Source organism: Lytechinus pictus, chromosome 9, assembly GCF_037042905.1.
Source record: "Lytechinus pictus isolate F3 Inbred chromosome 9, Lp3.0, whole genome shotgun sequence".
Lineage (NCBI taxonomy): Eukaryota > Metazoa > Echinodermata > Echinoidea > Temnopleuroida > Toxopneustidae > Lytechinus > Lytechinus pictus.
In genome coordinates, this window is record NC_087253.1 from 2,324,357 (window position 1) to 2,340,991 (window position 16,635).

At 36.6% G+C, this 16,635-nt stretch overlaps 1 protein-coding gene and 1 long non-coding RNA gene across 2 annotated transcripts; both read left to right on the top strand.

Annotated features, from left to right (window-relative positions):
• Positions 1 to 7,135: 7,135 nt before the first annotated feature.
• On the top strand, positions 7,136 to 12,135 carry LOC135155468 (uncharacterized). The gene is made up of 2 exons (XR_010294621.1): positions 7,136 to 8,405; positions 11,099 to 12,135. It is a non-coding gene; the product is annotated as an uncharacterized LOC135155468 (long non-coding RNA).
• A 91-nt stretch (positions 12,136 to 12,226) lies between these two features.
• LOC129268009 (uncharacterized) lies at positions 12,227 to 15,170 on the top strand. Its single transcript, XM_064104468.1, has one exon. The coding sequence runs from the start codon at positions 12,308 to 12,310 to the stop codon at positions 13,346 to 13,348; it is 1,041 nt and encodes a 346-aa protein (XP_063960538.1). The 5' UTR covers positions 12,227 to 12,307; the 3' UTR covers positions 13,349 to 15,170.
• The last annotated feature ends 1,465 nt before the right edge of the window (positions 15,171 to 16,635 follow it).

A 16,635-nucleotide genomic window follows, 5' to 3' on the forward strand; every position in this document is an offset into this window, starting at 1 on the left:
AGTTGTTTATTTATGGATGAGTGAGCATGCATCAAAGTGGGAAAATAGGTATTTTCAATGTCACCGACTCATTTTAAAGGGTAATAAGGTGAATATTGGGGGCAAATTCGGTTTCAAATGTGCCTTTAATTGCTGTTGTTTTTATCATCCATCATTTCTATCATCACACACTTTCCGAACTTTTAACATTTTCATGGTTGAGCGAGCACATTCGAAAACTTAGGAATGAATACTCTTTATACTGCATAAATGTATTATTTTCCTAACAATTTCTCATGATCAGTTTATTTTATGGACAAATCAGGGGTGGATCCAGAATTTAAAAATGGGGGAGGGGCCTATAATCGGGGGAGCCGCCAAGATTTTCAAATTTTAATATGACCTAACAGGTTGTAGAGGATACTACCAAAGACACCTATGATGATACGTCACAATACAGGGGCCGCGGAACGGTTTTCAAAGTGAGCGGGAGGGGCTTAGCCAAAAGTTTGGGGGGGGGGGCTGACCATGCAAAAAATCACAATCCTATTGTCATTTTTACATTTTTGTACATGTTTTTGGAAAAAAAGTGGGGGGGGGGCCTCCAGCCCCCCCCCCCCCCCGCTTCTGCGGCCCCTGCAATATTGTGCTCACTCAACCATGAACATACGATATCAAAATTGTGTGTGGAGTGGCTAAATGATGGATAGTAAAACAGCCTTAACATCATAAAATTCACCTAACAACAACTTTTGCCCAACTTTGTATTTGCACAATCTGAAAAACGACTCTTGTGACTTTTAAAAATGGTCATTTTTAATTCAATCTTTAATTACTCATGCATGACTCAACCGATCAATCTCATTTTCCCCTAGGAGTTGCTTAATGAGTGTAAAAAACCACCTAAGAAATATCATATCTCAAAATAATTCCGTTCAAAAGTTACAGCAATTTGATTTAGGGGGGACTTACTTTTTTTGTTGTGTATAGTTACATAGGCATCTTGTTTTGAAGATCACAAACATATTGCCCATCATATTTTCAACAACAAAAAATGAGCTGCCGGTCGGGGAAATTATGGGTTAAAAAAATTCGCCCCCCCCCCCCATTGGCGAAAGTTGGATCCGCCGGGGGGAGGGGGCAGGGGGCACTTGCACCCCAAAAATAAAGTATTAAAGTATACATTTTAGATTAATTTTCAGGCTGGAATATTACAATTTTTCGGCTCACGCTCCGCATTCGCATTATTCGATTGGTAAAATAAGTATGTATCCTAAAGATGTAACTAAATTTCATTTCATTTCGTTTATTTCCATTTTCAACAATTACAGTTTGTATTGTACATTTTGACATATAAATAATATAACATATTTCAAGTATCCCTGTACAAAAATTATATTCAAGATTATTACATATCAGGTTGGAAATGGAGGAGGCTGCTAAAAAGCGGGGCTTGTAGAGTGCAGCCTCCTAATAAATAATCTTGCAGTTGCACAGCATATAAAAATTTAAAATAACAACTTGAGCATGAACCAGTTAAATTAAAAGGAAATAGGGGAAATTAAAATAGAAAAAGAAATAAGAAAGAGAGATTAAAGGTCTCCAGAATCCAGCCCCAGAACTCACAGACGGACCTCGCCGATCAACAGGAAAACGAAAGAGATGGACTGATGGAAAAATGTACGTGACATGATAATCATGTTTGATTAAAAAAAAAAAAAAGAATTTGAGTGATGAAGAGATAAATTCAATGGTTATCTTGGAGAATTCTTTTGAACTTATATTTGAAAGAATTAAGGATTGGTGATTCTTTCATGCTATTATTAATAGTTCCCCAGAGTCTAGGGCCTTCAAAAGTAAAAATTGATTTTGCAAGGATGGTCCGGGGTAGTGGTAAATGGAACTCATCTGATTGACGTGTGGGATATTTGTGAAGAGTTTTGTTTTTGTTAAATGAAGAATAAAATATGGGTGGTAACATATCATTGTTTAACTGATACATGAATTGACCTAAGTTATATTGGTACAGCGCTTTTATTTTTAGAATGTTATTGTTAAAAAACAACTCATCTGTGTGAGATCTCCAGGACAAGTTGAAAATAACACGCAATGCCTTCTTTTGTAAAAGCAATATTCTATCTAGGTAGGTTGAGTATGTATTTCCCAATCGCTCCATAATTTAAATATGGTAAAATTAATGTTGAATAAAGCATTTTTAGGGAGGAAGTTGGAAGAAAAAACTCAACTTTGTTGATAACACCAATATTGCGTGAAATTGTACGACATATAAAGTCAATGTGTGTCTATTATATTCACTACATCTATTATTTCATTTCTATGTACTGGTACTAAAAATAAAGAATTAGGGTTTGGTTGGTGAATGAAATCCGTAAATTTCTTTTGTGTTAATGGTATATTGTCTGCAAGACTTTTTCCAATTTGTGTAAAGTATTGATTAAATATATCACCTATACGAAAAGAATCATGAATTTCAACATTATTGTGCTTTATTGTTTTTATGCGTGCTTTTATGCTTTGTTTATTTATGGCATGCAGTGTTTATTGTTTTCCATGTTTTATTGATGTCGTGTTTGAAACGAATTAATTGATTTGTGAAATATTTTCGTTTTTCACTCCGCAATAATTTAGTGAGGGTATTTTTATATGTAGTATATTTAGGCTCGGTGTAAAAATGGCAGAGGTAAAAATGGCAGAGGTAATAATGGCAGAGGTAAAAATGGCAGAGGTAAAAATGGCAGAGGTAAAAATGGCAGAGGTAAAAATGACAGAGCAGTTTTTCCCATATTAAGGTGTAATAAAAAATATAAGTGAAGTGTCATTTCAAAAAAATGAAAATTGTTTTTATTGTACCTTAAGTATATCAAAATACAAATTATTTAACGTCCGCTCTTGGGTTTTTTTTTTTTTTTTATAGCAATCATGAACCACTGATTAAATAAATAAAAAGTATACATTTTGGTGCATAAAATACGGGGAAGCTGCTCGTATATGACGTTACACATAAAAAACTTCAAACTTTCTTAATCTTTGATCGGTTTTCCTCAAACCTTCACCAATATATTTTTCTGCTATTTTTACCATAATCCATTTGTCAGGGTGAACTTCCCCTTCAAAACAGGTCGATAGAATGGTACCTATATAAGAAATAAAATCCCTGATTCGCTACACATTTCCAATTTCATGCGGTAACCGTTACCGTTAGAAACTAGTTTAAGAACCTGACATCCACTGTTCTACTATACGAATTGGCCAAGATAAATCCTTTCACCACTTACTAATTACATGTAAAATCATTTTGGTATGGAAATGTTGGGGTTTAATCATGTCAACGATAAAGTATAGAACTAACATGATGAAAAAAATTAAACAATATCTAATCAGTCCATAAGGCTCATTTCGTCGATAGGAGTCCATTCAAGGTCAATAATTATGGCTGTCAGTGGCGTAACGTGGGTCATGGCATGGGGGGGGGCACCAGCCACAAAAATTTAGTCACTTAGTTAGCGCGCGAAACGCGCTCAGTTGCCCGATATACTGACCTAATAGAGACATTTTAAGGAAGTGCCATTAAACGGATATGTATGTCACTGATCACATAATGCGAGCAAAAAGCGCGACCTGATTTTTTTTATATTCAGACCTAAAAAGGGACATTATAAGCATTTTTTTGTAATCATGATACTAAGGACTATATTTTAGGAATCCATTAAGTGTATAAATATCTCACCATAGTCATCTAATGCGAGTGCCAAGCGCATGCTGATTTTGTGAGTATTACATGTAAACACATGAAGCACTTTTTGTAGTCATTGTAATCATGATTATCATAGGCATCTCACTATTCAAATATTGCCAGTGCAAAGCGCGAGCTGCAAATTTTTGATATTCAGATCAAAAATAGGGACATTTTAAGGACTGATATTAGGCCCAGGATTTTAGGGATTCATAAAGAGCAGACATATCTCACCAATCCACTAATGCGAACGTAAGCACGGACGGGAAATGTTTTATCTTAAGACCTTCAAATGGGGCAATCACTTTAAGTAGTCATGAAAAAGAAGCATATGTCACTTCATAAAACAAAAATAATTCGAAGTGCGAGGAAATATATTTGGTGTTTATTGACCTGAAAACGGGAGGTTTTAGTACAACAGGATTATATATCTCGTTAAACAGACAGTGCGAGCACCAGGAACAATGAAAACATAGGCCCTGAGCAAATTATGTTTCATATAGTTATGAAAAAATGTTTTTTATGTAATATAACAAAACATGCTTAAAATATAATAAAGCATTACAATGAACAATATTTTTTTTTCTTTCCCACTACGTTTCTCTCCCTTTCTCCCTCTTTTCTCCCATTCCCCTTTTTTTTTTGCCAGCCGATGAGGGGGGATGGGCACGTGCCCTCATGCCCCCGCCCCCTACTTACGCCAATGATGGCTGATATTATAAACTGGAAGGGCTCTGTCTTTTCCTTGTTGATGTAGCATGTCATGATCTTTACCTGTGTCACTTTTACCTCTACCATTATTACCTCCCGGGGGCAGTCAAATTTATTGCTGTACACACGCGTGACCAACATGGGTGTCGATCGGTATTCTTGGTTGGGGGGGGGGGGGGGATGATTGACACAAAAGTTATTGTGGATGGGGATCTTTCAACATTACCCCCACTAAAATCACAAGTTAGGACATTTGGGACTAATTGATATGCATGGTGATCTTGGAAATTCCTTCATTGTTGTAGTGTACTGTACTTATATATTTTTTTTTTGAAAATTCAATTTGTGTTACAAGTAAGCCTATTCAAAACTCATACGAAAGAAAAATGACAAAAATTTTCTGGACCATGTACATAGTGATCTGTTTATTGAGCATGATGTATACACAGGGGTGTCGATCCATTTTTCAGATTAGGGGGGGAGCAAAATCATGAATCAACGTTCCAAAGTCGCTCGAACATAGGGATCTGTTTATTGAGCATGATGTATACACCGGGGTGTCGATCCATTTTTCAGATTAAGGGGGGGGGCAAAATCATGAATCAACGTTCCAATGGCGCTCGATCATACAAAACAAACAAACTCACCCACACACCCCTACACACATAGGTCTATATTTTATATATATATATGCATATATATATATATATATATATATATATATATACATATATATATATATATATATATATATATAAAATAATGCTGAAGATAATGGTTTCATTGCCAATAAAGTTTTAATTGTTTACACGAATTTTCCTGAAGAAGACGGAGGACCGTCGAAAATTCGAGTAAACAATAAAAAACTTTATTGGCAATGAAAGCATTATCTTCAGCATTATTTTGTTACCTTACAGAAGCCAATACGTGAATCTTTAAGATGTTTGTATATGTATATAATATGACTCATGAGAAAGCGACACATATCTCACCCTCACCAACAATGCGAGCGCGAAGCGCGAGCTGAAATTTTTTAGTATGACATGAAAACAGGAAAAATGTACCTGTTTAGGTTTGTTTGTAGTAACTCATGAGGAGCATAGATACATGTATCTCACTAGAGAGCGAGCTAAAATTTCTTTATATTCTGACGTAAAAGCTTGATATTCTAAGCATTTTTGGTACCAATGATTAGGATGGGTATCTAGAAGAACAATAGAGGCGAGCGCAAAGCGCCAGCTGAAATTTTTTATATTCCAATCTGAAAAGCAGACATTTTGAGCACGATTTTAAATCAAAATCGAGTGGTATCTCAATCTCGCTTGCTGGTTTCAGTGTAGCATTACAATCTTATTTTATTTTTTAGTTGCACATGCGGAATTATTGGGAGGGGGGCAAAACGATATGTTCCCCCCAAATATTTTCATTTTTTCTTAATGCATGATGATAACATGCAGATTCGGACCAATTTAGACTAGCACAAATTACAAACTGTGTGGCTTTTCGCGCGCCATCGGGCTCTCCGTCATTCCATAGAGCTATTACTGTAGTAGCTGTATGGTCATTCCTTAGACGATTTATCTTGCCATCCTTTTACTACCGTTTATTTGTCCACCCTTTTGAATTAATTGATTTATTAAAATTAATTTATTCACCACTGGTGGGATGGAACACCCTATCAACAAAAGTTGTTTTTCGTTGGGGTCCTTTTATGTCATGTGTTAAAAAATATCATATACATAAACATTTCATTCTTTTTCATCTTGAACCTCCACCCACCTGTTTTATAGTCCTGAAAAAAAGAATGTTTTTATTTAATAACAATATACACATATTGCAAGGGAAGCAAACTGATTGATGGCATACTATAATCACCACTATAATCATCATGATCAAACTTTTCATTTTTTCATCATCATTATTATAATTTTTATACCCTTAATTATTTGGGGGGGGGGATGATAATAGAGGCCACCCCCCCCCCCCCCCACTTAAAATATTGGGGGTATATCCCCCCATCCCCCCGTGATCGACACCCATGCTGGGAGGCAAATCAGTACGGATGGAAACCCGATTGAAAGGCGAAGGAGGGTCCGATGCACTGCTGCCAGGGGGGTCCGGCTGCCGGCGCGGTCGTCGTTCGTAGGCCTGAAGAAGCCGGTCTCTGTCCATCATGCGGCCGAATCTGATGATAATCGCAGGGTGTTGGCGGTTAGAATTACGATCTCCTCGGGGGGTTGAGGGCAGACGGTGGGCATTTACAAGAGGTATCTGCATAGGTTCCTGCTTTGAAATGTTCATGAAGAGCAAATTGTTTGATGAACTGTGTCATATATGTTTTCGTCGGTTTGGGGGCCATTCCATACACCAACAAATTAGGTTTCCGATCATGAATTTCACCAAGGGTTAGTTTCTTATTAAGCTCCTCAATCTTCTTGTCTATGTAATTACGTAGCTGGGGCAGGTCGTCTTTTTCAATGGCGAGTAGACGACCAGATGTACTTGTAAGGCTATTTTCTATGTCAGAAATGACCTTTTTTTGTTGCTTCCATTTCAGTTTTCAAATTCGTTATCTCATTAACAACCGTATCAAGTTTGGTATTTACCTGAGAGGTTAAGCTGGCAAACATGTCTCTAATGTCGCTCATGAATGACATTAATTCCGTAGGTACCGCGTTGGGGGTCGGCGGTCCATTTACATCGTGTACCGTACTGGTGCTGGACGTGCATGCGGGAGGTATCGGCGAAATTGGCGCCAGCCATGGCACCTTGATCGAGTCAACATGGCGTCATACGTATCGTGGCTTGCGATTCCAAAGTTTTTCTGACCAGTTTCCCTCCTTTTAGATCCAGTATTGTTGGCTTTTTTACCTGGTTGCCCCCGTAGATTGTACTCTTTCTGTCTAACGTCCATTTTGGCAATATTTGGTCCAAGTAGGCATGTAATTTTCCACCAAAAATAAAGTATGTTTTCAGGAGCTCACTCAAGAGTGCTACCGCTCTGTCGACATCGCGTCAATTCAATGCAGTCCTTAACGGGTTTCTTTTCCGGTCAGTATATTTAAGCTCGCGCTTTGCGCTCGTGTTAACTCTTTAGTTAATTCATGGACCTAAATGGTTTAATGAGCCCTAAAGTTTGAGCTTGTGATTCACGCTCGCAACATCTCGCAATAATGTCATTTTAACAGTAATTGACACTAAAAACGAAAATTCATTCGGCCGCCCTTGCCTTTCCATCCTCATAACAATTGAACGGCAACGGTGTTTATCCCCCCCACCACCACACTTTCCCTTCCTCTGCTTTCCCGGATTTCATTTTTCGGATTAACGAACCTTAGGATTTCGGAATAAAGAACCTTATTTCGTTTTCGGATTAACATGATTAACGAACCTTCGGAACAACGAACCATATTTCGTTTTCGGATTAACGAACCTTCGGAACAACGAACCTTATTTCGTTTTCGGATTAACGAACCTTCGGAACAACGAATCTTATTTCGTTTTCGAATTAACGAACATCAAGGTATAGGCAATTTACGTGTTTCGGAATTACGAACATTCGGAATTACGAAGTGTAACCGTACAAGTTATATCGAGTGCCCGGGATCGACTTTCTATGTTGAGCCGATGACGTACGTTATGTGAATTTTGTATGGACGTGCAATTTTTAAGTGAAAGGTCGATCGGTGGTAATATCCTTAGCTTGGAAAACCATGGCATTAATGGGACATTATTATTTCCTTGCATGACAAGCTGGACTTTGGATTTTGACTAATGACGACATTTGTTTACATCATCCATGATCTTCAGCTGTGTGTGTACGTGTGGCACCTCGGCGTATCGTCCGTATACAAATTCGCATCAAGCGATCAATCGTCTCATCTACAGTTCAGTTATCAGACATCATCTATTGTTTCTAGGTTTACACTTATCATAGAAGTATATTTGGAAGAAAGTTACGGTAATTACACGTATGTCCTATGATTGTGCACGGGTTTCTTTTTATTTTTTGTCTTAATGATTTTGTTTTTCACGGTTTATGTGTTTTGGACAAGGTTCGATGTAGATAATAATACAATCTTGATCCTGGGTCGAAGACTAATGAAATGCGGTCTTGGGAATTCCCCGATTCATTGTAATGAACACAAAGAAATATGTATGTAGAATGATCTTTGTGCTTCACTGCTTTGTATTACCATACATGTAGCTGTGTTACGATGGGTTTCTTGATGGGACGGGTACCATTCATACATGTATTATATTAAGAACCTGAGGACAAATCATGAATTCACTGTCCTGAATGAAAACAAAATCACAAGGGGGGGAAATGCGGAAGAAATCTATTACTGGTTCAGTAGGAAATTGCAAGTAGCTACCATGACATCTCGTCCACGTAAAAACACAACCGCGGGGTAATTCGGTATTTGACTGGAAATATTACCACCCAAATCCTAAACATAATTTTTCAGATGAATACTTGATTCAATGTGAGTGCAGATGGAATTTAGCCATTAAGTGAGAGCCTTCGATGGAAATGTTATCGTTTCATACCATCTCAGATACAAATTAAATTTGAATACGATAATCCTGCCATAATTTACCCTGATAAAATGAAAATATATTCTTCACGTATTTTACATAAAAAGTAAAGTGAATAGCTAACAAATAATCTTTCAAGTATTGTTTATGTCCTCTGCATTACTTGAAGCGATTTTTTAAACAGTTATGGATTCCAGAAATATTGGCAGTAAAAATAATTTGTACCCAATCCTTCTAGTTTTAAAGAAAAGTTCGTAAAAAAATAGAAATTATTGCAGGTTTGAGAAAAATCCATCAAAGAATAAAAAAAAGAATATTAGAATCTTGATTTTTTGTTTATTTATGACATCATAATCATGCGAGCAGCATTTTTACACAGCGAATGATAAAAAATCAATAGAAATGTTATTTTCTCAGAAAATATAAAATGTTTTTTATTATACTTTTTATATAGACAAACAATTTCACACCCAGTCATTATAATAAAACAGAAATAACTCAACGGGAACAATTTGATAAAAGGAAATTTGTATATTTTATATTGCATAACGTATGGGGCAGCTGTTCGTTTATGACGTCACAAATCCAAAATTTAAAATTCGAATAACTTTATTAAACTTTAAACGGATTTTCCTCAAACCTTCACCAATTTTGTTTTCATTCTATTTACAACAAACCTTTGGGAGGGTGAACCTCCCCTTTCGTACTTCTATATTTTAGGTTTCCCTCTTTAGGCCTACACTCGTTCCCGCGGTCAGTGATTTTAGGCATCAATCAATTTCCGTCAGTCAAGTAGTAGGTCCATGGTCAAATAGATATACCGCCATGATATCAGTTAATACATTAAACTCCGTTTCATGCCAGAGTGGCCAAATATGTTGACTCCCGCTTCGCCCTCGTATTATATTTCTGGGCCTTGGGTGTGTTTATTTTTATCTATTTTGTGAAAAAGTGCCCTTTTGTATTCCTTAAACCAAATACTTTTTCATTTAAAGGACAAGTCCACCCCAACAAAAAGAAAAATCCAACAAGCAAAACATTGAAAATTTCATCAAAATCGGATGTGAAATAAGAAAGTTACGACATTTTAAAGTTTCGCTTAATTTCACAAAACAGTTATATGCACATCCTGGTCGGTCTGCAAATTGGCAGACTGATGACGTCACCCACTCACTGTTTCTTTTGTATTTTATTAAATGAAATATGAAATATTCTCATTTTCTCCTCCTTGTCAAGTGAAACAAAGTTTTATTTCTCCCTGAACATGTGGAATTCCCATTATTATAACAGTTTATGCTTAAGTTAAGTTAGTCCTTATTGTCAAATCTGTAAAAATTGAAATATTGTGTTATTCAAACAATAAAAAACAAAAGAAATAGTGAGTGATGGACATCATCGACTCTCTCATTTGCATATCGCTGAGTTGTGCATTTAACTGTTTTGTGAAAAATAAGCGAAACTTTGAAATGTCATAACTTTCTTATTATACATCCGATTTCGATGAAATTTGCAGCGTTATGTTTGTTTGATTTTTCTCTATCGATTAAAATCAACAATTTTCTGGGGTGGACTCGACCTTTAACGACACAGGTATCTCCCTTCACTGATTTTCCTTCGTGATAAATAATCATGTTTCACGATTCTTTAAAGGCGCCGCCGCATACATAAAAACATGGGCGCCAGTCGACTCCCCCCCCCCCCCCCATTTGTTGAAACTTGAATCTGCCTAGTATGAGGAATGAAAAAGTGGGCTAATTACTCGGTTATTTTTTTCTTATACAAACTAGTAAATCATGTTACATCAAATTATGAAATGAATGTGTTCTCAACTTTAATCATTTCACATGGTTACAATGTTGGTGATCTTCTGACAACTTTGGTATTACACTAGCTTGAAAAAATAAATCGAAAGAAATACATTTTTTTGCCCATCTTTCCGAAAGAAAAAGAATAGACACTGAATATCCAAGCAAATACTTCTTTGGGGTTGCGTGTAGTTACATGGTATTAAGCGCTTGCTTTCAAGCAAAGCTTGCACGCAATTTCGTCCAATTAGGCATATTCATTTCTTTTATTAGTATGGGTTTCCCCTTTCTCTCTTTTTCTTCTTTTCAGATATTACGAAGTGCAGAACACGACACCAAGCACAACAAATCAAACCTTCAAATTTCCACCTTTTCTTCGTTGAAATCCAGATGAGGTATTTATTTACTGGAATAAGCTTCTCGCATACTTGCAGTCTTCCTTTGAACCTCTTCGGGTATCAGTGTCCCGAAAACAAACGCAGGTGTATCATCAAACCTTTATGAACAGTGTCTAATTCTTTATTTTAATGATTTTATTTTCGGGCCCTTTTTGAAAGGGCAAAGGAATTTTTCTAGTTAAACGATCTATTTGTTTTTTTTTCTTATTCAGCATGTTTACACAATGATAAAGCAGAAATAAATGCGTTGAATGATATGGAATAGAATGATCATAATTGAATAAAACTCATTTGAAATTGTTTGACGTGAAATTCACTGATATGAAATCAAATTCAAATTTTGATGTGAATTGTTAAGCTTTACTAAGAACGATTAGCCTGACTGGAGTACAAATCGATTCGCAATGGAATTGCTAGCACCGATGATTTAAACAAACAGATAAATAGTAATCACATTTTCGCTTGAACGAATTTGAATGTTGTATTGAATTGAAAAGAGCTAAATGACATGGAAGGTGTTTTGATTATAAGATATAAAGGATCTAAATGATTTGTTTTGTTTATTTTAGTCTGATTCATTTACTTTTTTATATCCAAATCTCCTATCGAATTTATTTGATAGGCTTTAAGTTTCATATCATTTATAAACACAAATGAAAACAATTTTTTTTCCAGTGACACAAGAATTATCACAAAACACAACACTTCATTAAGTATTCGTGGCAGACGAATATATAGGCTTCAGAATTATAGACAATTAGGTAAAATCGTATTTTTTTTCAATTAAACGAGTCAAATACATGTGTAGGCCTACTGATCTTGATAATTTGGTTTTCCGTAGACATATGACGATGACTGTTGCATTTAGATGGCCATTTAACAAGGTTGATGCATTATAATTATACAATTATTAACACTATACAATAAATCGGATATTTTTTAAAGTTAAGTTGTGAAATAAATTATTTTTATTTGCATTTAAATTGGTATTTGATTTATGCATGACGGAATTCGGTATTTCTGGCCCCATTGCCCGGAAGGCTTAAGTTTTGATCAAACTTAATAAGTGCCTTATTCCAATAATATTTTGTATTGACATCAACTGACAATTTTGACCGAAAATGCGTAAAACGCAAGCAAATCGAACAAAAATAATTTTCGTATTATTCCACACTATATTTGCATTATTGTTAAGGAGATGTGGCGGTACAATTATCAGTAGCATTGAAGGAGAGAGAGTTGAGATGGATTTTCCTTATCCATGTAACATTTCATCCAGAGTTACCTTTCAGTACGGTAACCGAGCCCCTTATTACAACTCGGCAAGTCCTGGTTCGATGTCTTTGCCTTCCAATCAAAATCTGACTTTCAATACCGAAAGTGATAATAACGAATGCTCCCTGCATCTGATCATAAACCCGGTATCAAGAGACGATGCAGGCACTTACATTCTTACCGCTTACAACGCAAACGATCAGTATATATATGATGAAAGGGTTGGCCTAAGGGTTAGCTATCCTCCTGGAAAGGCAAAGTGTGATTCAAGTGAGATTTATATCGATGGAGAGTGGATAACAATACAATGTTCAGCTCTTATTGGGAACGTGCCCGGTCAGTTTCTGTGCTATCAAAATGGCATGAGGCTTCCACCGTTGACCTCACCGGAAGTCATTAGCGGAAGGTTGCGTCAGGTGATGTTAGCCAGACTGACAGAACTTGTGTATTGCTGTTCGTCCACCACACAAGAGGTTAAAGGGAGATGTGACTGTAAGGACACTATCTGGGATCCCATCTTAAGCGATGAATCAAATGTCACTGATCCCTGTCCTACTATAAACTCGACGGCAACATCACCGCTATCACAAACTACAAATATCCCAACGGCCAAAGGGGACAACACCCTCCGCCCGACAACAACAATAACAATAACAACAAGAGGAAACTACTTGTATTGTGACTTCAAAAGTGATAAAAATGTTGATTATTTTATAACTTTGCTAGTTTTAATGGTCATTATATTAGTTCTTGGATTTTGCACGTTTGCATATATTATTTATACACGATATAAATACATGGATCATCGATATATTGATAATGCAGAAAGGATGAGTCACTTAACAGATATAGAACAGCATGAACAAGATACCCCTTTACAAGTATGACAAGGTAGTCCAACTGACGATGATTTAACATGTTAAAGTTCACCTATCTTAGTGTCTTTTTTAAATAACGCTTTGAATGTGTCTATGATCCACAATATGAGGGGCATGCTACAAGAGTCCTCGACTCGCACTCTCGGGAAACGTGTCTTACCAGACCTTACACAGCAGGTTGTAGCAACAAAGAAACTATACATCAATGTAGTTATATTGTATCATGAACAGGTCTCTTATCGACAGGTAGCTATAGGGTAAGAACAAACAAAACTGTAGACAGGATCAATAGAAGATATCATATATATCACTAAAACAGGATAAGCCCCCGGAAAACAACCCCATCCCACAAGCTTATCCGTCGAGCACATCTCTCCTGGATAAGAGTGCCCAGAGAATTGCAGATCACATTGGGGTTGTCCTCCCGGACGAGTTGTCCTAGAACCATGTAGGACTCACACAAACAGTATGCCAGGAACAGGTGAAACTTGCTGCATTCTAAGATCTACTACAGTAAACATATAAAATGGAAGACATGTATGAATAGCCACCAGCTATCCAGATAGACGTCTTTGTCCCATCATGTATAACCCTCTGGAAAAAATCATTATTGTACTGAAGACACATTGTTTTTGCGGTAAAGCGTCATTTGTGAATTACATCTGCTTTTCTTGAATATCGGGACCTAACTTTGACAGTTCAATAATTTCGTTGTGATCATGGTGCATAAGGCAAGACACATAAAACATTTCGAAAAAACCTGGAACATGTCGAAAGTGATGGAAGCGGCCGAGTCTGTCATGGAGACCTTTTTCGTAGTCTAAAATGATACTTAAGGATTTCGTGCACACTTTCATATCACAAAGGTTTCCCTCATTCGGACAATTAACTCGCCACAGAAATTTAACACGAATGCTGCGCGAAAGCGCGCATCACTAATATGCACCATTGACCTTCGCATCACACGAATCGTGTGTATGCCGCGACACACAAACTCCATCACATAGACAACATGCTGACAACCAATCATCCATGTACAGTGTACTAAAAATACTAGTACACGGCAGACACACACAATACAGACACACAAATGCACCTATGCACGCGCATTATACACCGGAACGGAGAAAGAGAGAGAGAGGGGGGGGGGTGGGGCACAGAGTACTGCATCGATTTCTTCTAAGTTTTAACCATCAAAGGGAAAGTTGTTCACATGTGACATCACACACCTTTGTCGCATTGCCAATGGGTGAATCTCTATATCATTAAACCCCCGTCACACTTATTCGGAATCAGCAGGAATCGAGCAGAACCAGCCGGAATGAAGAACTTTCAAAATTCGTTCCACATTCGGGAGGGAATTAGAAATTTTCACTACTTTTGCAAAATGTCGTTCGAATACTTAGAACGTCCTTCGAACCCGCCTTGAATGATTCTTGCACATTCCGGGTGTATTGACTGTCGAATGCAGCTCGAATACAGTCGGAACACAGGAAGAATATTAAGAATGCCGTTAGAATGCAGCAAGAATATTTAGAATGCAGTCGGAGAGCAGTCAGAATGCACTTCGAATGTCGTTCGATATTTCTCCACTTCGAATGCACTTCGAAAGTTTTGAACATGAGCAAAACATTCGGGCCAGTCACAAGATTGGACCCGAATGCTTGGAATGCACTCAGAATGCAGTCAGAATTTTTAAAATGCGCTTCGAATATCCAGGAATGTACCAAGAATTTTCATTCCGACGGCATTCCGGCTCATTCCGCCTCTAGTGTGACGGGGGTTTTAGTGATCGCAATATTCAAATGCTCATTATTTGTATGTTTTTCTCAAACTTAAAAAAAATATATTTTTTCTTAGATTTTTATGTTTCCACACAAGACCATTTATTCCAGCTAGGTTTTAATTCCCTGATTGTGACTGGTAAGGCATTGAATGATAGATAGCAATGGATGGTGATTGGGGTGGGGTGCACGGGGTGGGTAGTTAATAATGCACGAATAATTCCCTGGGGATATATGTGTGTTGAATTTGTTTTTCCATCAATTATAATTTTATGTATTAATTTCTAAATGTATTAGAGGCATTTTTTTCAATCCGGTATTCAAATATTTTAATTCATATGTTGACATTTTATATTTTATTCCGTAATCTATGTTGTGTATAGATTATTATATATATATATTTATTGAGGTGTTGTGGCTCAGTGGATAAATATTCGGACTGTGAACCACAATGTCCGAGGTTCAAATCCCATCACTAGCCTCCGATCAGGATAGCCGTGCTAAAGCCGGTGTAATAGTATGCAGCGCTTAGAAACATTTGTATTAAGCGCTATATAAATGTTGCATATTATTATTATTATTATTGTACATTGTATGGAATAATCGTGTTCATATGTCATGTAGGCCTATAATTAGCCATAACAAAAATACCTCTATAATTGCCTTGTAGCAGAGTTTCCTTTAACAGTATTACACAGGCATATATCGTATTCGACCTTTAGGCTGGACATAGGTGCTCATGTAAATTATCAGATCCTATTTTAGTATCATTCAGAACCATTTATTCATATCACATCAGGTGCTCATGTAAGTGATCAGATTCTATTTTAGTATCATTCAGAACCATTTATTCATATCACATCAGGTGCTCATGTAAATTATCAGATTCTATTTTAGTATTATTCAGAACCATTTATTCATATCACATCAGGGCCCGTATTCCATAAACCAGATAAGCTTTTTGCTTAAGTCTTAGCAATTTGTCTTAGCATTTTGCTTGTCTAAGAAATCTTCCCTAACGATATTCTATAAACTTTAAGACATTTGTCTCAAGTCAGGCGAAATGGCTAAGCCAAAGTCTCAAATTCTATGACCTTCAGCGACCTTCTCAATAATAAATTGCTGCAGGGGTGACTGCAACAAACTTGCAAAAATGTCACTGAAGTTGTTTTTTCTTAAACCTTTGGATTTTATTGAAACTAATTACAACTATTGTAGTAAGAGAAGAGCATTTATCACCCATATATGGTAAGAACTTTTTATTAAAATTATCTATATTTTGTTAATTACCAAAGCATTTCAATCCCAAACCGAGTGACTTCACAGTTTTTTGTGTATCAGTCCCATTCATTACTTTTCATGTATTGTTATTTGTTTGTCAAAATATAAACTATATATTCCTCTCGACAGTTTACTTTAACTTCAGTTTAAGTAGACCTAGGCCCCCTAAGGGAAAACTTTTGTAACTTTTGAGACTAGTCTTGGGTCTAACATTAGGCCTAGATCTAGCCT